Raw genomic sequence first — 20310 nt, 5'->3', positions numbered from 1 at the left:
TACTGACTTTGGGATGCCAAGATATAACGTTTTCTTGATCCTATCCACATTAATCAGTGGTGGTCCAAACTCTTATGGTCAAAAACAGTGTGTTTTAGCTCTTCGTGTTTATAGCAGAAAAATATGTCTTTTTCATGCCATCTGTTAGTAACAGTATCTAACTTTTATTTACACTTTTCTTAAACTTTATGACCATTTATATATCGTCGACGCATTTCGACCTTGTCTTTGTGGGACCTGCACTTTTGTTTTTGTCAAGGTCTTCCTCAGGGCTGTGTTTACAATGTTGTAGGACAAGCTTCCAATCTATAAAAATAATAATAAATTGCTTGTTTTAATGAAGGGCATTTTAAATTCAAAGGAGCACCAAACTACATATTTCTATGATATCACCATTTGTATGTACATCAATGTTGATATTTTTTTTTTAGAAAATGGATTATCTTATAAGAGATTGATTAATGTTTGATGAATGAACTCAGATCGAATTATTCTTTGTGCTTTGTAAAATGGTCAGATCATTTCTTTGTTTATATAAAGTAGATTTCAACATAAGTAAAGAAATAAAAACATGTATAAAAACGAATTTTTGGCCCGGGATTTCCTCCAGGAATTTCCCTGTTCTTTCCAGACTCTGGACCCACCATGCCCTGCCCCCTGCCGGTGACGTCACTGGGGATGTCCCTACCCACAGAGCCATTCACCTGAAGTGAATATAAATCATGGAAGAGGCAGGCAGACACCAAGCATATCTGCCCTCTGCTGGCCCAGAGACATCAGTCTCCTGCTGACACAGAGACACCTGCCAGAAGCAGAGACAGCAGCCGTCTGCCAGCATCCGAGACATCTACCCTCCAGCCCCAGAGACAGCAGCCTTCTGCCAGCACCAGAGACGTCTACCATCCAGCCCCAGAGACAGCGGACGCCTGCCAGCAGCAGAGACATCTACCCTCCAGCGCAAGAGACATCTACCGTCCAGCGCCAGAGAGAGCAGCCGCCTGCCAGCACCAGAGACATCTACCCTCCAGCCCCAGAGACAGCAGCCGCCTGCCAGCACCAGAGACATCTACCATCCAGCCCCAGAGACAGCGGACGCCTGCCAGCAGCAGAGACATCTACCCTCCAGCCCCAGAGACAGCAGCCGCCTGCCAGCACCAGAGACATCTACCATCCAGCCCCAGAGACAGCAGCCGTCTGCCAGCACCAGAGACATCTACCCTCCAGCCCCAGAGACAGCAGCCGCCTGCCAGCACCAGAGACATCTACCTTCCAGCCCCAGAGACAGCAGCCGCCTGCCAGTACCAGAGACATCTACCTTCCAGCCCCAGAGACAGCAGCCGCCTGCCAGTACCAGAGACATCTACCCTCCAGCGCCAGAGACAGCAGCCGCCTGCCAGCACCAGAGACATCTACCTTCCAGCCCCAGAGACAGCAGCCGTCTGCCAGCACCAGAGACATCTACCCTCCAGCGCCAGAGACAGCAGCCTTCTGCCAGCACCAGTGACGGGCGCTCTTTCGGGATAAGAAGGCTTCGAGGCGCACGATGCTGCTGTCTACCTTCCAGGTGAGGCTCTGTTCCAACCCGCGTGTTCTCGTATCGCTCGTTGGCTGTGGTAGCTTGTTTCTTCTGTGCCCCAGAACACTTTTAAAACACTTTTTATGGTTTACACTTCTTTCAATTGTTGGGGAACTGAGGGTGGACACGTTGTTTCTTTGCCTCACGCACGCGCGTTCCCACAGCCCTTTCACTGAGAGTGTGCCTTGCTTCGTGTTCCACCACCGCTAACACTAGGGGTCCGTCAGTTTACACAGACCAGTGCTTGTTTCTATCCCCGCGGGATGCGAGCAGGACCAGTCCGAATTAGATCTGGTGGGAGTGGCTGAGACCATGACCAGAAGTAGACAAGGCTTTCAGCGCTCGGGTTTAGGGCAGAGATTCAAGCGCCCCTCTGTGCTATGGGTGCGCGCTGAAAACGAGGCTCCCGTGAGTCCACAATCATTTTACAATCACCTTCTCTCCCGCGCGCACACTCATACACACTCTTTCCTTCCTTCTATCACTTCCTCTTATCCTACTTTCTCATCTCTTGTTATTTCTGTTTCTCTTTCTCTCCCATTTCATAATTCTCGCTCTATTTTCTCTTTTGGTGTTTCCTCTCTTCCAGGCTGTCTCACACAACACCCATGATGTGAACACAGGTCGAACAGATCTTTTCACGCTTTCACGTGGTCTCTCGCCCCTCTCCCTCGCACGCACACATAAACACACACAGCACGCGCGTACACACACATTTATTTGTTAATTACGCACATCGCAGAGTAGCGAGACCCAATGCTTTCTCGTATTTTGTGCACAAATCGAGCACACAAGCAAACATACCGACATACAAACACATGCAATAAAAAACGTTGTTTAAAAAAACTAAAAAAGTCTGCAAGCTAGATAAAACCTCAATTGCTTAAAAAAAAGTTTTTTTCAGTTATTTTATCCGACTACCAATGAATGAATACATGCATTAATTGTCTGAAAACCTACGAAAATATTAAGCTCAATAATAAATACCTTGCTTTAATATTTGTTTTCATTTTAATTTATATAATATATTTTAATACATTAAATGCATTTATTCAACTACCCGGCATGCTATTGTTAATTTGCCTCTTTTGGCAACCAAGCACAATATATATGTAAACAAACTACCCTAAGGTTCTATATATAGGTATATTAATTTCAGTGCTTTCAATGGGCCGGTACTCACCGGTACTGAGTACCGGCACTTCTTCATTTTCTCCCCTTGAGTACCGGCACTTTTTTCTAGAAGGAAGAGAGTACCGGTACTCATGCGGATCTGACTTTAACCGAGGCAGAGGCTCCCTTTATCCCTCAAGTTATACTACGGCAGCACCTTTCAAGCACGTCACGGATCAATCAATGGGGCTCGTCACCAGGACCCAGCGTGAGCTGCTTTGTAAATCAGAGCAGGGGGTGTCTGTGGAGTCATTTGCTTATCCAAAGATCTTTCAAGGTGGCGCTAAGAGGGGGCTGTAAAATCTAATGGGTGGCGGTGGGAGGCACGATTCAGGACCTAACAAAAGAACGTATCTGAATTGCTGTCTTGCACACTTCCCCTTCCACACTCACTGATTCCTATTTCATCGACCTTGGACAGAACTTAAGACCGATCAAAAATGTGGAGATTGGCACCTGGTTCCCCAGTACAGACGTCAGCTCTGGCCCTAACTCCAGTGTACAAACTGTGCCGCCTCTCAGCTGCTGGCGAGCACGTGCAGGGGGCAGCTAAGGACAAGCAGGGGTAGCAGTGGCCACCCCTGGAGTCACGACCAGGCCTTGCACTCCGGCGCTCGCGCCAGGGAAGACCCCCGTGTGAGGGTCACTTTCCACGCTGTACGCAGCGCGTCCTCCGTCCTTTGAAAACCACCACTGAAGCCCCGGAAACATTCGTTGTAACCGACGTGCAATGCACACGAGCTGCACTGTCTGTCACTAGAGCATAACGCGCAGCTCGAGCCACCTCTCACGAGCAGCGAAGCGTGGAATCCATCAGGGAAGCCGGGTATTAGCAGCCTGAAGGATCTGTGAACTGAGCCCTCAGGGGAGGGGACTTCATGTTGGGCGTGGACAAGGAAACATGACATTATTGTGATACTGTCGGTCCTGCCTCAGGCTGTAAATACAAATGGAATTATGCATGGGGCTCAGTGATGCGCGCGCGCTCCGTTGTGTCCATCCGTATGTGTGCACAGAAGAGCTCAGACTCAACATTTGGAAGAGGCGCCCTTGCCTGACCCTCAGGGGTCCACAGACACAAATAAATACCTTCCTAACATCAAACCCTTTCTTCTTTCAGAAATCAAAGCCCGTCCTCTCGCTGTCCAGACGGACTCACACTGCGGCCCTGGAAGGTAGGTGTCACGCATGTTCACGCTGGGGCTCAGGGAGGGGGTGGGGGGCTGTGTCCGGGGGTCGGATCACTGCGCCGTGACCTGTGGTTTAATACATATTCTGTGGAGGGCTTGCTAACGATCTGTGGAGGGTTTGTTAATGATGTGCGTCCTAAAGTTTGTTGAATGTTGTGTATCCTCAGGTGTTTTTAACTTCTATGTCCTTGGGTGTATTAAATGGTCTATATTTTAAGGTTTGTTAATGTTCTGTGTCCTAGGGTTTGTTAATGTTCTGTGTCCTAGGGTTTGTTAAATGTTCTGTGTCCTTGGGTTTGTTAAATGTTAGATGCGGCCCGTGCATGTAAGAGCAGTGGCCAGTTGGTGGTGGAGGGGCATTCAGGCACCAACTATGGTCAAATTTGGAGGGGGCGGGGCTAATACTTCCAGCATAAAACTGCAAAGAACAAAGCTTAGGCTACTTCTCAGTAAACGCCAGGGGCGGATTGGCAAGGCGGGCATTCGGGAATGGGCCGAAGGGCCGGTGCCTCAGTGCCCTGTGTGGGCCGTTTTTTTTCTCCCCTGTCCCAGTCCACAGAGAGTGGACTAGGAAAGGGGAGAAAAAAAACGGCCCACAGAGGGCACGGAGACAGAAACTGAGAAAATGAAAGCAGCCTCGTGGTGCGGCCAGACAGCGATTGTCAGCTGTGTGCTCTCCTTCACCCCTACCCTGCCAAGCAATCAAGCGGAGGCTGGGCTGGGGAGGGGTGATTGTTTGTAATAATCGGCCTCCCTGGGGGCCAGGTGTTTCTCAGGCATTTGAGCCATTTGCACCTCGGCCCCCAGTTAGTCTTAACACCTCGCCCACAGCCCTTCACATTCAGGGCACAGTGGGCGAGGAAGAATGGGTCTTGCTGTGGGGGCCTGGTGATGTTTGGAATTTTTTTGTTTTATTTATTTATTTATGCGATTTTATATGGCGCGGACTTTACCCGAAGGTGTCAGAGCGCTTCACACTAGGAACAGCAATAATACATGAGGAGAAAATTATAAGTGGACAAATTACAAAAGCAAACGTTAAGTTACATGAATCAAAAGTGACAATAGTGAGCAACCAAAATACAAGAGGAGCAAACAATACATTACAGGAGGAAAAAGAGATATGTGTGCAGGTTACAAAAGCGTACAAAATACAAATAGAGGTATAGTACTGCAATTAATGACAGACACTCCAGCACAAGAACAAACGTTACGTAGGCAATGGTGGCACTTGTGCAAGTATCTAAAGCAAACAAAAGTGAGAGGTAGCATACAGTGTGATACCAGAGAAAAGTGACGTGTGCAAGTTACAAAAGGGTACCATACACAGGTACAAGGGTAATACTACAGTAAATGGTAAACACTCAAACTGCCAGAACACACTGGGAAGGCACTTCCCATGCACCAGCTTCACCTCAGCCTCCCCCCTGGCTACCTGGCTGCCTTGGATGACTCAGAAAGCTGTGTTTTGTGCTCCCCTGCCAGGACATTTTCCCAAGGCCTGGAGGGTTGATTAATTTACTAATTGCAGGGGCCTTACCTCTGTTCATGTGCTCCTGAGCTGAAGGTCTGGGGAGGGCTGAGTAGGTTAGTAATAGCAGGGGCTTTGCTGCTTTTCAGGTGCTCATGTGCAAGAACAGTATCCTCCCACTTTCATTCCTTGTCTGTGCAAATGGTGTTTCATGAAAGGGCACGCCCCTTGAATGTGGGCCACGCCCCTTAAATATGGGCCACGCCTCTTGAATGTGGGCCACTTTTTTCGTCAGTGCCCGGGCCGAATTGTGATCCCAATCCGACCCTGGTAAACGCATTCTCACTCTGTGGCAGCGAAAGTCATTTGCAGCTTTAAGGAATAGGCAGAGTGGAGATGCGGGGGCTCCAGAACGGGTGACATCAACCCAAAGACTCATTTTCATGTAAGGCAGTGGTCTTCAAACTTTTTAATGTCCCCCCCAGTGGGGGGAAAAATCATCTGGCCCCCCTCAGAATTTTTCACAATTATTTTATTAAATTGGCAATGTTTAAACATGTCTATACATATGTAAACATTGCAGTTATGTTCTTTTACTGTTTTTTTAAAAAGCAATCAAATACATGATTGCCAAACATACTATTCTGGTCAGGCAGGCCTTACTAACACATCCACGTATCCACAGTGTGACTATCAGAAGTGGGGGATTGAAGAATATTTAGAGCCCCTCCCCTTTTGACACCTTCTCCCAGCCTGGAAATGAATGACAGAAGATGCTAGTGATGGCCCATTACAGAGTGGATGGTGGCGCTCAATTTTTTCAGCTTAAAATAAAGTACTGTTATCAGCACAATGCTTTATTTGGTCTGAGCCTGAAGCCCCCCCTGTGATCACTTGAGGCCCCCCTAAGGGGACTCGCCCCCATTTTGAAGACCCTGATGTAAGGTCTTTTAAAGACCTGTTCAATACTTGGTTGCGGGTGCGATTAGACGCCTGCCAAGCCAGCCCACAACAGCTCAAGAACTGTCTGTGTGTGGGGAAGCTGTCTCGGCCTGGGCCTACACACATGACGGGGGAGAGGGGAGGCTGAAGCCCTTTGAGCCTTATGGGTGTTGCACGGCTGGGTGGATTTGACAGACGACCAAGAGGCAAAATTAAAGAAGGAATTAGTTTTCCCTCGTAGTCGTCTGCCGAAATCCCCCCACCCAACCTGCTCCACCGCTCTTACCTACATGGGCCGCTACTGTGAAATTCTCTGTGTCCTAGGGTTTGTTAATTGTTCTGTGTCCTAGAGTTTATTAAATGTTCTCTGTCCTAGGGTTTATTAAATGTTCTGTGTCCTAGGGTTTATTAAATGTTCTCTGTCCTAGGGTTTATTAAATGTTCTCTGTCCTAGGGTTTGTTAAATGTTCTGTGTCCTTGGGTTTCTTAAATGTTCCGAATCGAAGGGTTTGTTAAATGTTCTATGTCCTAGGGTTTGTTAAGTGATTTGAGCTCTAGGGTTTGGTAAATGTTCTGTGTTGTAGGGTTTGTTAAATGTTTCTTGTCGTAGGGTTTGTTACATATCCTGTATCCACAGGATTGTTAAATTTTCTATGTGATAAATGATTTGTGATTTAGGGTTTGTTAAATATCTGTGTTCTATGGTTTGTTAAATGTTCCATGCCGTAGGTTTTGCTAAATGTTCGTGTCGTAGGGTTTATTAAACGTCCATGTCCTAGGGTTTGTTACATATATCCTGTGTTCATGGGCTTGTTAAATGTTCTATGTCCTAAGGTTTGTTGAATGTTCTGTGTCCTAGAATTTGGTAAATGATATGTGATCTAGGGTTTGTTATATGTTCCAGTGCCTACTACGCTGACGAAGGTCTTCGTTCAGCCGCCTCTCCTTGTCCGGGCGATGCTGGCTGAGATCCGCTTGAGCTCGTTCTCTTTCTGGTCCAGATCTGCTGGATTTCTTGTCTTACTCTACCCTGGTGAGCAGTAGGTCTTATCCTCTCTCTTCTTCCTGTGCAGCGCTGGAAGGCTCCCCTCTGGAGAAGGCGGTCACTAGCAGCTTTGCTTCCTTTATCCATGGAGTCCAGTTGGATCACCTGTCCCAAGTGGTGCGACACCGCAGCAAGCGCATGATCCTGGACAGCATCGGGGTTGGACTGGTGGGAAGCACAACGCATGTGTTCGACATCGCCTTGGGATACTGCCAGGTAAGATGAGGCCTGGAACACACCATGGATCAATCATCCCTTTAGAAGGAACCCTTAGACCACAGGTGGCCAACAACTCCCTGAGATCCCACAATGTGTGATTGGGCTTAGACCAATCAATGGAGCATTGTGTGAAGTGTTTTGGGAGTCCCAGGACAGTCCCTCAAATTTGAGCAGTCAAAGCCTTTTATCACTTGTGTCCTGAGTATTAACCCTACTACTGAACGCAAAACTGAACACAAAAAAACTGGGCACAAAGTGCACCCCTTAAGCACTTCATCCCATTGGTAGCTAAGTTGTGCAGTTTCAAGTCTTACTCAAAGAGGTGGTGTGGGACTGACATTCAAAACTCAATCAAACGTCTAATAGTAATCATTAGATTCTTGCCAGCCAGTGTTTTTACTCAAAGAGAAAAAGTGCTTTACCTTAGCCACACAACATAATACTGCACAAAAAATAGTAGACTGCAAGACAAACATGGTGCACAATAATTAATGTAACAATTTCTGTTTGAGGATTTTCAGGCCTGAGACATTGTGTGCTCTCTTCAGTGTGAACTCTGGCCCACTGCCCTATCGAGAAGCAGGTCTTTTGGCTCCTCCCATTTCTGGGTTCTCCTCCTCGTCTACCACTCCTCACCAAAAACATTCCTAGGTTTGTGGCAGCGTCTATCAATTTCTCAAGTCCCAGTTCTGTTAATATTCTTCTCTTACACTGTAGGAGTCAGTCAGCTGTTCCCCTCAAGGCAGCTCTCAGGCAGCTTCTCCAGGCAGATTTGTAGAACATCCTTGTTCCGGTTCCATAACCTGGTGGAGAGGTGTTAGCAGTCAATGACGACAATCTTCGAGCACAGAAAAGTTTCTCATGACCACTGGTGTGAAACCCTAGCATTCTGGTAGAGAAATTCTCAAACATTGGCTAGTAGGGTCTACCTAATACTTGTTCCAAGTTTGCAGATAGTTTGTGCATTCCACATGTCAAGGGTTTCAGGCAGTTCAGGACTTTTGCACATTCCTCCTAGACATGTGCATATAGTCATTGCCTAAAATAGTGCAAGATAAAAGACGCCACAAATGCATGCAAGCAAATACTCAATCATGTGTTAATGCATTAACCCCTCCCATGCTCGTGACGGAATCTTTCCGTCACGAGACTCAGGTGGGCTGTGCTGGTGACGGAACGGTTCCGTTACGGCCCGCTCGCCGAGCCTGCGCGGCGCGAATTCCGCGCCTGCGCTGACGTTCTGAAGAGCGGGCGGGGCCATGATCTAACTGTTCGGTCACAAGCACAGCTCACCCGTGGGCCGTGATGGAGCGGTTCCGTCATGAGCACGGGACCGCCGCGCGGCCCCGCCTCCCCCTTAGCGCTGCGGCGGAATAGCCGCCGCAGCAAAGGGGTTAAGTCATATCTGTTTACCATCAGGGTGGGTGTTTGTTATGTAAGGGTATCCAAATTCTATTATGCAGGAGAAATTAGACTTCAATATAAGCAGCAACACCCAACTAAAGGCAGACGAGATGTTTCAGTTGAATATTTAGCTGAGATATTACTAAGTAAAGAAAATCAGATATTAATTCAACTAACCGGCCATGGGTCAACAATTTCACAACCAGTTCCTGCCGCTACGTGATCTATAGACAAAAACGTACTGTCAACTACATCCTGGGCAATACCGTGTACAAAGTAGCACACAAATAGTTCTGTGTTTGATGTTCAACTAACTGGTCATGGGTCACCAGTTTCATATAATGCTTCAGTCTGCCTCCGCCTGATCCATAGACAAAAACTTACTGCCAAGGATAGACCAGCTGTCAACTACATACCGGCCAATACCACATGCAAAGTTACGAACAATTACTCATGTGTTTGAGGTTCTACAGATTAGACTTCAGAGTTAGACAACCTTGTACCATCAGACAACAGAGGTCCCAACAAGCCTAGGTGGGTCAATATGCCAATGGGATTTGTTTTTTTAAGATAAAGATGCATGTAATCTGTCTTTGACTAACTATGTTTAACAAGGTTTCCTGCTACTTACAATGGGAGGTGAAGACACCTGTTGGGTTGAGAAGGATGGGTTATTTACAATGTTCTCACCACCCATGGATGGGAGGAGTTTAGAGCTCAGTGCATCTTACGGGATAGTGTCATAGGCTGTAAGGAGTAAACCTTGCACTGGGATAGGTTGTTTCCCTGTACTATCCTGTGCATGACTCATGCAGGGGTGTCTATACTCCTAAGTAGCTCCTGATAAACCCCACAGGATGTATCAGTCGGTGCATTGTCGCCTCATAAGAGTTTCTCTCTTTCTCCTCTAACAGGACCTGTATCCCCCTTCTGCAACAAGCTCTGTTTACGGACGACGTGGACTGCGATTCTCGCCCACTCTTGCTGCATACACCAATGGAGTGGCGGTAAGGCACCGGGCAGCTCCCTCTCATTCAATCTATTGATTAGCCTATGAATCTGTGTGTAATGTCAGTGCAACTGTTAGACTGAGGTGTGAGGGTGAAGACCAGGCAGCTTTACACTTTGCCCGAATCCCCACCCCTGGTTCACATCAATATGGTTGAACGCCAAAATAACCTTCCAGGTGTGAGCTGTGAGTTTCTAGGATGAACATGCACCCTCCATGGACACAGTGATTGGACATGGATCTGGATCCCTACTTGTTGTGTGGCAAATGGACCATTTATTCTCTAAAGGATTCTAGAAGGCGATGACGTGGATTGTCTTGTGAATACTGGATCCTCCTGTCCTCTGCCCTCTTTGGAGAGGGGTTCTCTCAGACAATAGCATAGCTGAATGTCCAATTGTGAATTATGGGATCATCTCCCTTCTGTAATATGTTTCTATAGGGCGGAGGAATAGTCAATCTTCTGAATGACATCATGTCTCCTCCGCCTTCTGTACTTAGCTCCTATTGGTCAATGGGATTGTCGCTCTGCTGATTGGCAGAGCTTGAATCCTCCCTCTTCAGTACTGGGCAGCAGAGCTGTCTCTGAATATTCTTTAAAGGTCCTCTAACTCTCTCTCCTCTCTCCACAGACTCACGCTATGGACTTTGATGACACCTGGCACCCTGCCACCCACCCCTCGGGTGCTCTGCTGCCTGCCCTCTTGGCTACTTCTCAGATGCTGCCTATGGGTTCAAGGCCCAGCGGTGCAGACCTCCTGCTGGCATTCAACGTGGGCATCGAGGTGCAAGGAAGACTCATGAGGTTCTCCAGTGAGGCCAGCAACATCCCAAAGAGGTATTGTCATGCACACCAAGACGATGTATGTATCGAGGAGCTATGTGCTATGCTAACAGAGGGTTTGTGCTTAATTGAGGAGCTATGTGTGATGCCCCAAATGGCATTTACATTTCTAGCAGTTAATCATGGTGTCTACAGATGGCATTTAGATGCAGAGGGTCCATGCATTATGCCCACAGAGTGTGTTTAAATAACTAGGACTATATATAATACCCACAGAGGACGTCAATCAAATTAACTTGCATTTATGATGCCCTCAAAGGACAGCAGCATCATCAGGGAGTACATATAATGCCCACAGAGGGCGCCACTAGCTCGGTGAGATGACCACAGTGGGCATTTATACCCCCACAAAAAATGTGATGAGCACAAAGGACAGCAACACTGCCAAGAGGTTAATTTGATATTCCACAGACGCCAAACTATGCCTCCGATGCACATATGATGCCCTCAAAATAAGCACATGCAAATGGAACTTAGTAGGTTGTAAACATTGAATTTTCTTAATGTGCCAATACCGCACCATATCATTAGTATACTTGTCTGGCTTTACTGCATGATATAAGTAGCATTACATATTACATTGCTGATATTACTGTGATTCCCTAGAAATAAATGTCTGATATTAACCTGTTTTGGCTACTATTCACAGTGCATTAATCTCTGTTAACCGCCCACCTCACATGCAATGCACATAATGAAGGGGAAGGACAACTAACAACTGTTAGTACTTGAAAGCACCTGGACAGTGATGCTATTAGTAACAGTCCCCTCCAATGCCACCTTACATGAAGATAATCACCCCCTGCCCCCTTCCTGGTCATGTTTCCGCTTTGCCTCTCGCATAGAAGGTAGAAAAGCCAGCATGCTTGGCATTGTATTGCCAATCTTAGCATTTCATCTGTGGTGCATGGACCTCATTTTATCACTTTCATTATCCGTCTGATATTACAGCTATAAAGGGTCTCTTCAGTTAATGATCTCACAATATATATAACCACCCAACTACATTATAAATCAAAGGAAGCTTCTGCAACCCTTACTCTTGGTAACTGTTGATGATGTGTACGATTGAGTAAGAGGATACGTTTTCTAATACTGTTCAGTGGATGGTTCCTTCATATGTTACTGCCATACGTTATTACATACCTGACATGATCTGATCGCGTTTTCACTGTTTACAGTAATCACATTACTTCACTTGGCATCAATGTCTGATTTTTCTCTGTCTCCTTCCAGGTTTCACCCTCCCTCTGTGGTTGGCACCATGGGCAGTGCTGCTGCGATAGCCAAGCTCCTTTCCTTGAATAAAGACCAGTGCGCCCATGCTCTGGCAATTGCCACTTCCCTGGCGGGGGCACCCATGGCCAATGCCGCAACCCTTGCCAAGCCTCTACACATTGGCAATGCCACCCGTCTTGGGATGGAAGCAGCGCTTCTGGCCGCCCGTGGGATGGAGGCCAACCCCCTCATCTTGGATGATGTTCCTGGCTGCTCAGGGTTCAGCGCTTTCTATGGTAACTACCAGCCCTCACCCCAGGAAATGCCAGGTGAAGACTGTAGTTTCCTCCTGGAGAAGCAAGACATCGCCTTCAAGAGATTCCCTGCACACTTGGGCATGCACTGGGTCGCAGACGCTGCCATGTTAGTAAGGAACCGACTCGTCAATCTCATGGGTTGCTTCAATCCCTCTGCCATCCAGAGAATTCTTCTGAGGGTCCCAGTGTCTAAGTACATCAACAGGCCCTTCCCTGAGTCAGAACACGAGGCCCGACACTCGTTCCAGTTCAATGCGTGCACAGCCCTCCTGGACGGAGAACTGGGCATCTCTTCTTTCACTGAGGACAACCTCATGAGACCTGGTCTGATCAACCTGCTGGAGAAGGTGGTGCTGGAGCATCCTGTAGACAATGAAGCCAACTTTGACAAGATGTACGGAGAGGTGGTTCTTCTGCTGGAGGACGGGACTCTCCTGTCGGGGCGGTGTGATACCTTCTATGGGCACTGGAGGAAGCCCCTCAGCCAAAACTCGCTCCGTGAGAAGTTCCGCTCCAATGCTCTCCATGTGCTGCCCAAATACCAGGCTGAGGATATCATTGAGATGGTGGAGGATATAGAGCGCCTGGAAGACAGCTCAAGCCTGGCCTCCTCCCTGCAATAGGCAGCTGTCAATCAGAAATATATGCAACAGCTGTCTTTGCCCTGAACTGTATCCCTTTCAATGCCAGCAGTGAGGTCCATTCCTTCTGGATTCCTGGGAAATGTGCAAAATATGTTGTTAAACATTCTTGTGTGAATTATGACAGGACTGTCATAGAAATATATTTACCATTTCAGAGTTCCCCCAAACAGATGAACCATACAGATCCCTGGCTCCTTGTAAATTCTCATTCGGGGGACAGTCTGATGCTGTTTCTGGGTTGACTCCTTCCGAGTAATCCGTTTTGAACTAAAGTATTTATAATTCAGTGCACTGCTGCTTTTAGAAGCAATTCTGTATTTTCTATTAAGTATATTTATTTTTCAATAATAGTGTGTGTGATTGACCTCTGTAATGTAACTTTCAATGTTAATATTTTCTGTAATTATTGTGTAGTTCGACTCAGGGCATTGGCTGGTCCAAAGCTTGTATTTTTGTAAATCATGCTGTCCTATTTATAGAGAAGGCCCAACCCATGTGAAGACACTTAGTCCTGTTTAATTGAGTGATGAACAAATGAAGAATTTCCAAATGAGGGTGCTCATCACTGCTTGAAACCAACTGACCCTGCTAAGATGGGCCGTGGTGATGTGACTGCTGCGTCACCAGGTGGAGCCTGTTACACTTTACAGGCTCACCATGGGACACCCAGCAATCACATGCTAGCAGGTAGCACTGGGCATCACCCAGCCACAATATTTAATAATTCCTTTTTGGGACTTAGGTTTTAGTGAAGCCCTGGAGCTTAGGTTTCTGTGAGCCTGTGTTTATCAGCTGGCCTCAATGAAGTCAATGATGTGAAATTGAAGAGGATAAGCATCAAGTCACATGACGTTGCCTGCCAAGGGCAGCTCAATTTCAGCCTCAGAGCAGAAGCGAATCAGACCTGCAATACATTTGATTTGTGTCATCCGTTTGTACCATAGCAAGATTTTTTTGCATAAACTGAATAAACTTTCTATTAACTTTGAACATTTCACCTGTTGCATAAATAACAAGCATGAAATCCATAACTGTGACTCGGGACTGAGAAACAACACAGGCACCAACATGCATTCTGGTGTGCGTTATACTGAATATTTGTGATTTGCATTTTTCCAACTATAAGAGGTAAAATGCCCAGTGAGAAGCCACTGAAAAGTCAGTCAGGTGAAGGGCAGCTTAGGGACTATGGGGCTCATGGAAAGAGTTAGTCTTGTATGTTGGGTACTGAAGGAACCCCCAGAAGGGCAATAGACATGCTTTCAATGTGCCATAAGAATTAAGCTAAACCCTACTGACGAGCCCCAAATTGGGCAAAGTCATTCTGGGGTTGATTGAGCCCCCTTCCCCGTGGGGATCTTGACTGGCAGTTCAGGAATCATTGTTCCCATGAGGGGCAGGGCTGGTACTGATTTGCACAATGTGGGTGTTTGTATAGAGTGGCATTGTGGGTGAAAAATGATGCACTGGAATGCAGCCCTGGTCATTCCATCCTCACCTTGTTGTTGTTGCAGTTGATGCCCTATGTGCGATGGGGCTGCACCCCTCTCATTTAGTAGTAGATTTTCCCCATTTTCCCACCACACACTCAGTCTCTGCTATTTATACTACTAATTCATGGAGCTTAGTATGTGGAGATCGTCACCAACGTGGAAAAGGTCTCTACACTGAAAACACAAGGAAGACAGAGGTGGCGGTCCCTGGCTGCAAGTTTGTGAATTGTATCACTTACAGAGAGAGCCATTCTGGAATGGCATTACGTCAGATATTAAGAGAATTATCAGGAACCCTATTTGGACCGAGACAGATTCATCGATTATATACCTTTAAAACGCCCTGAGGAAGCCCCAGGCCAGATGGCCGTGTAAAGGGGTGAAACCCGTGTTGGCTGCTCTTTCACTCACTCTCACGGACAGAGTGACAACACCATTATAAATACCTAACAATATGAACCATTGTTTGATTGGGATTTTTCCATAAAAAATACAGGAAACAAATCTTACCCTGACAATCCTGTTGAACCTTGTTTATATTAGGGGGTTAGGGGTTTCCACCTGTCAAGGGCAAGTATCATAATAGAGAACTTTTGCTCGATATACAACCAGTAAGGGATCAGGACCTTTTCACCCCTTACCTCATAAAACATGTGATTTGTATGTTCTATCACACGAGTGGTACCAGAGTGGTGCCACTTCACATATTACAAAATGCAGTTCGAGACTCAGACACATTAATGGGGGGTTCCTTACGGGCGCCCCAACACACATGCCTTGATGCTGTCTGTGGTAATTCATTAATGGCAGGGTTAACACGCTTGCATTGGCTTCGTAAAAAAGATGTGGCTGTCAATATTGGTAGCACCTGATCTGATTCGTTGTTTTTCAGTAGGCTACAACCGGGAAACTGCTTGACTGGAGAGATTCCCCTCCAGATCGTACACCTGTTCTTAATAATTTACAAGATTAGAAAAGCCCCTTCCAGGAGCTAAGGTGACAGCTGAAATGGCAGATTTGGGCCACGACCTGTTATAGGAAAATGGATAAAATATAGTGCAGTGCCCTGAACGAGCTGTATACTTTTTACTGACCTATATAGGAAACCTATGACCTGACCTATAGCACAGGAGGAAATTCAAAGTCTGCACCTATAAAGGGATGAGACAAGGATGTGAGCCCGTAGACCACCAGACGAGGTAATTCAGGATGTAGACAGTGTTACAAATTCTTATCTGAATATTTTCACTTAGCACATAAAGTTGGATAATGCTCATGGGCCCTCATTCATGAAAAGTGACGCATCCTTGCGCAGGGATGCGTCACAATTCCGTACGACGTGCTGCGTCAGAATTTTGCGACGCGGAGGCGTCAGATTAATGCAATGGCGCATCATGTCGCAAGTGATGCCGAAAGCTGGAAAAAAGAGACGCAGACGCTGTCGTCCTGACGCACCGGACAGTCACGCAAGTGCGGGAAAAGTGCCGTAAGTCGCAATCGCGGAACTGACGCAAGTGTACACGTCGCTGCGCCACTTTCACGTTGCGTCAGAATCTGAAAAACGCCAAAAATACACGCATCCATCTCCTAATTCTCCCGCAAATGGAAAAAATTGCTACCATGGAGCCTGAAGGACACAGCAGCAGTCAAGGGAACCTTCCACATGGCAGCCAGGATGCCCAGCCACATGGCAGCCAGGATGCCCAGCCTGAAACACAGGGAGAAACCCATGGAAAGAGGAAAAGGAAAATTAATTTCAGTGCTGAGGAGAACAACATACTCATAAATGAGGTGACAGACCACCAGCACCAGCTTTTTGCAAGTTCCAAGTTGCCACTATCAAAAAAAGAGGCCATTTGGCTGTCCATATTGACAAAGGTCAACTGTGTGGCCCAATCTAAGAGGACAGTCATTGACCTTAAGAAACGCTGGAATGACATAAAACGCAGGACAAAAGAAAAAATGGCAAAAAAACGCAAAGAAGCAACGGTGACAGGAGGAGACAGCCCATCACAACAGGAAGAGCTGGATGACCTTGAGGAGCGGGTTGCGGCGGTCATCCCAGACGAGTTGGTGGTTGGAATTCCAGGACAGGACAGTGCAGAGCATGAGGAACCGCAAGACACACAGGGTAAGTACCTACAAGGGGAAATGTGCAAAGAAGGTAATGTTGTGCAGTGCATAAACTAAGGTGGCCGGCTCAATTACTGACTTGTAGTGGAAAGAGAAGTCATGCAATGTCATGAACTGTGAAGGGTCTTCAAAAAGTATTGTACCAGGGACATGCACATGTCACATTTGGTAAACACCTACCCCTGTCAAAGTAATAACATATTTTCAAAGTGAAGTCCCAGCCCACTGCTGCACCTGACAAGTGCCACACGCAGGTGCAAATATACAACTACCCTCATGAAATACCAATCACACAACATCCTGCAACAGACCGAGTTTAACACTTGTATAACCTGGACTGCTACCACTGTGCTGGCAGGATGTTATTTTGATCATGTAGTGGTTGCACAATGTGCCACACCCACAATAATAGGCCACAGACAGCCATGTAACATAGTACAACATATCATGTCATTGCACCATTCCCACATTAAAGTGAGAGAAAGCGCAATTCCAGGGCTGTTGCTGGGGGTGTACCCAGAAACATCCATGTCCAATTGACAATGTCCAACAGCAAAGTCAAACTGTAACTATTACGCTGCACCACAAAGATATGCATCCACAGGGTCTGTGTAAGGCATGCACAACCTCAATAAATACAAACTGTTCCCTCTCTGATATACCCAACATATAGCTTTTGCAATCAAGTGGACACATAGAAAGCGGAAAAATCTTTTGATGACTGCATCATGCAGGAATGTGTCCCTTCCATGCACACAAACACTGATCCCCTGCACCGCTGGACCCCCTGCAACATGGTGCAAGTTTGCCTGGGTCGGCGCATGCCAAGCATTGTGCACCTGTGTCGTTGTGAAGGACAGGTGACACCAATTAAGAGACCCTACTCATAGTCACCCCATGCAGGCCCAAAATCTGTCATTGTACTACTTTGTGCATGATGGTTTCAGCCAAATCATCTGCATATGTAAGGGAAAGTACTCAGGAATGTTACTCAGCATGCGAAGCCCTGTGCCACATTACACAAGCATCATGTATAACGTATGCATGGTGGGTCTGCACATCCAAATAAAAATATCAGTAGTGGTGATGTGCAATCCATCCAAATTTTGGAAATACATTAGCATCTGGCAATTGTGTCAGAACCTCACACCTGCATCATGGTAGGTATAGGGGTGAGGCAGTGCCACCGGGAGAGGACTGCACCAAGGTTTCCTGTACTTGAATGATGCTCCTCACATGAATGCATGACTTAAGCACTGACCAGCTACGTCTGGATGAATGACGTATATAACATGAATAACAACATGTAGCGACATACAGTGAATACAGCACATCTATGTTGTCACGACCATGGGACAAACATAAGTGTACCAATGGTGTTGTTGCAGTGAAAGAACATCCAACATCAATAGTTTGCAGGAATGCGCACCATCTCACCGAAAGCCTCCATTCATGGTCTGTACCTATGCATGCACTGCAGCACACCTATATTGCAAGGGGCGCAGTCGAGCTGCTAAACATCCAGCAAATATGCACCATAGTTCATTATACAAATGGATCATCAGCGAGTCTGCAGCACTGTATGTGTAGCTTAAGTGCCAAGAATGTTTAATCACATTAGCAAGCTGTTGCATACAGATGAGAGCAAATGCTCAGGAGTGATAGCAACTTCTATGTCAATGGCATTGCATGTCCCAACAAAACTATGGCAATGACATGCAAAATAGGCGTTACGTATCCAAATAATGCTAACAAGTTGACTAACTGCACCTTGCAAGATTAGCAAGGCTGTCACAGACATGAGAGAAACAAGCAAACTGATGCAAATGCACAATAGCTCCCGGAATGTAAAGCCACAACATACATGTCCCTAAGGAAGGTGACATCGTGCCACAACATATATGCATGGGAGTGGTACTGGACAGCGCTGCAAACAAGGTTACAGGGTTGCCCTGTGACAAAGATACACTCGACAAATGTGCAACAACAACAATACTGTGTGCATTCCTATGGCACAACCATGAAAATTGTTGCTGCAAGAAGACAGCGAGGCAACACTTCTCACCATGTCCCTCCTTGCAATAGCATGGATGTACAGTACCCACTGGACATTGCTCCATGATTCAAGCAATGACTGATCCTTTACAAATCATAATGTCAGTGTATGCACAACCATGCCGCAACTCCACCAATGCATAGTGGCAGACGATGTCAATGGCACTGCCCACATACATGGCTACCAGGAGGTAGGGGGAAAGTAGGGATGCAAGTACATTCATGAGGGGTGCAGAAATGATGGTGTCATTCGAGATCCTAACAGTGCTATTTGTGTGCTGTAGTGACACAAGTATTTAAGCATTGGTGGACTGTCTTTGCACAAGGAGTGGATGAGATGTCATGCACTGCCCTTGCTCCAGCTGCAAGAGGGTGCAAGGATGGCGGTGGTGATTGCTGGTCAAGTCACATATGTCATGCATTCAATGATGGTAGTGCCAGGAGAGTATGAAGTCAGACCTGAATCAGAAGTACCTGCAGCCGTACTACAGGTACTTAACCGTGTCCTGTTCAGTGGTATGTTGAGGTCCCTTGATGCTTGTGTCTGATGTCAGTGAAGTTACCCTGGGGGTGTTGTTGGTCAGGTAGCTTAACCTGCTGAGGTGGAACTGGAGGTCATCGAGAGGGATGCTGTCTGTGGATGTCACACACTGGGGTGCAATGAGGTCAACAATGGTGTTGGAGAATGGAGCACATGGCCTGTGTGTCCTGCACATGAGTTTGCTGCTGAGTATGCCCATGGGCCTGGTCACGATAATGTAGTTATCGTAGTACATGGTCAACCATGGCACATTAGAGTGCCTGCTCATTCTGAGTGTACCAGTGTATGGGTTAACAATGCCTGTGGAGCCTATCTAATGTAAATGTAAATGTATTTGAGCTTATATAGCGCACAGCTACCCGCAGTGTGTTTCCCGGCGCTTGCTTAGGGAACCCGTCCTGGTATTCCCCTGTGAGATAACCCCAGCAGGGTATCCACAAGGTGAAAGCCAGGCATCCCGCCATGAGGGGACGTTGTGGAGATTAAGCAAGCTATTGCCCAGAGTCGCAGAGTGTGAACCTGTGAGTCGAGAAGGCACCGGAGCGAGAGTTATCGAGTCCGTGGAATTTTTGGCCCAAGACCCGCCGAGGCGGGGAATTGAACCCTGGTCCAGGGCCGATCTCAGCCTCCGGGTCTGCCGCATCTAACCCTGCCTTTGTGTCACGTAAAAGGAATTAGCCAGCCAGGCTCACTACTCTGAGTCAATCACAACGCTGTGAAGTGCTGGTGTGACTGGTAATAGGAAATGGGATAATTCATGCAGCCACATGCTAGAGTGTCGGCCATGTTTGCCATGGAGGCTGAAATGCAGCCTGCATACCAAACATGGAAGTGGGTATTACTGCTCTGGTCATCATGGGTGGCACCTGAGTCATCTTGCCAATATGCACATGACCCACCTCATCTTAGATGTCCCCTACCCACCCTCCCATGCCATGATGACACATAGCATGATCACATCAGTCACTCATCCCTTGTGTCTCCATAATAAGTCAGTTCAGTGCTCTCATCTGAGCCCACACTCCACATATGGTCT

At 46.9% G+C, this 20310-nt stretch overlaps 1 protein-coding gene across 1 annotated transcript; it reads left to right on the top strand.

Moving 5' to 3' along the window:
• The first annotated feature begins 988 nt into the window (after positions 1 to 988).
• On the top strand, positions 989 to 14374 carry LOC147668651 (cis-aconitate decarboxylase-like). The gene is made up of 6 exons (XM_086948550.1): positions 989 to 1564; positions 3870 to 3924; positions 7426 to 7613; positions 9935 to 10027; positions 10662 to 10867; positions 12110 to 14374. The coding sequence occupies exons 1-6, from the start codon at positions 1544 to 1546 to the stop codon at positions 13029 to 13031; spliced, it is 1485 nt and encodes a 494-aa protein (XP_086804676.1). The 5' UTR covers positions 989 to 1543; the 3' UTR covers positions 13032 to 14374.
• Positions 14375 to 20310: the final 5936 nt, after the last annotated feature.

Source organism: Lissotriton vulgaris, unplaced genomic scaffold (genome assembly GCF_964263255.1).
Source record: "Lissotriton vulgaris unplaced genomic scaffold, aLisVul1.2 SCAFFOLD_2046, whole genome shotgun sequence".
Classification (NCBI taxonomy): Eukaryota; Metazoa; Chordata; class Amphibia; order Caudata; family Salamandridae; genus Lissotriton; species Lissotriton vulgaris.
Note: the sequence above shows the minus strand (reverse complement) of the source record. Positions and strands in the feature narration are given on the sequence as shown.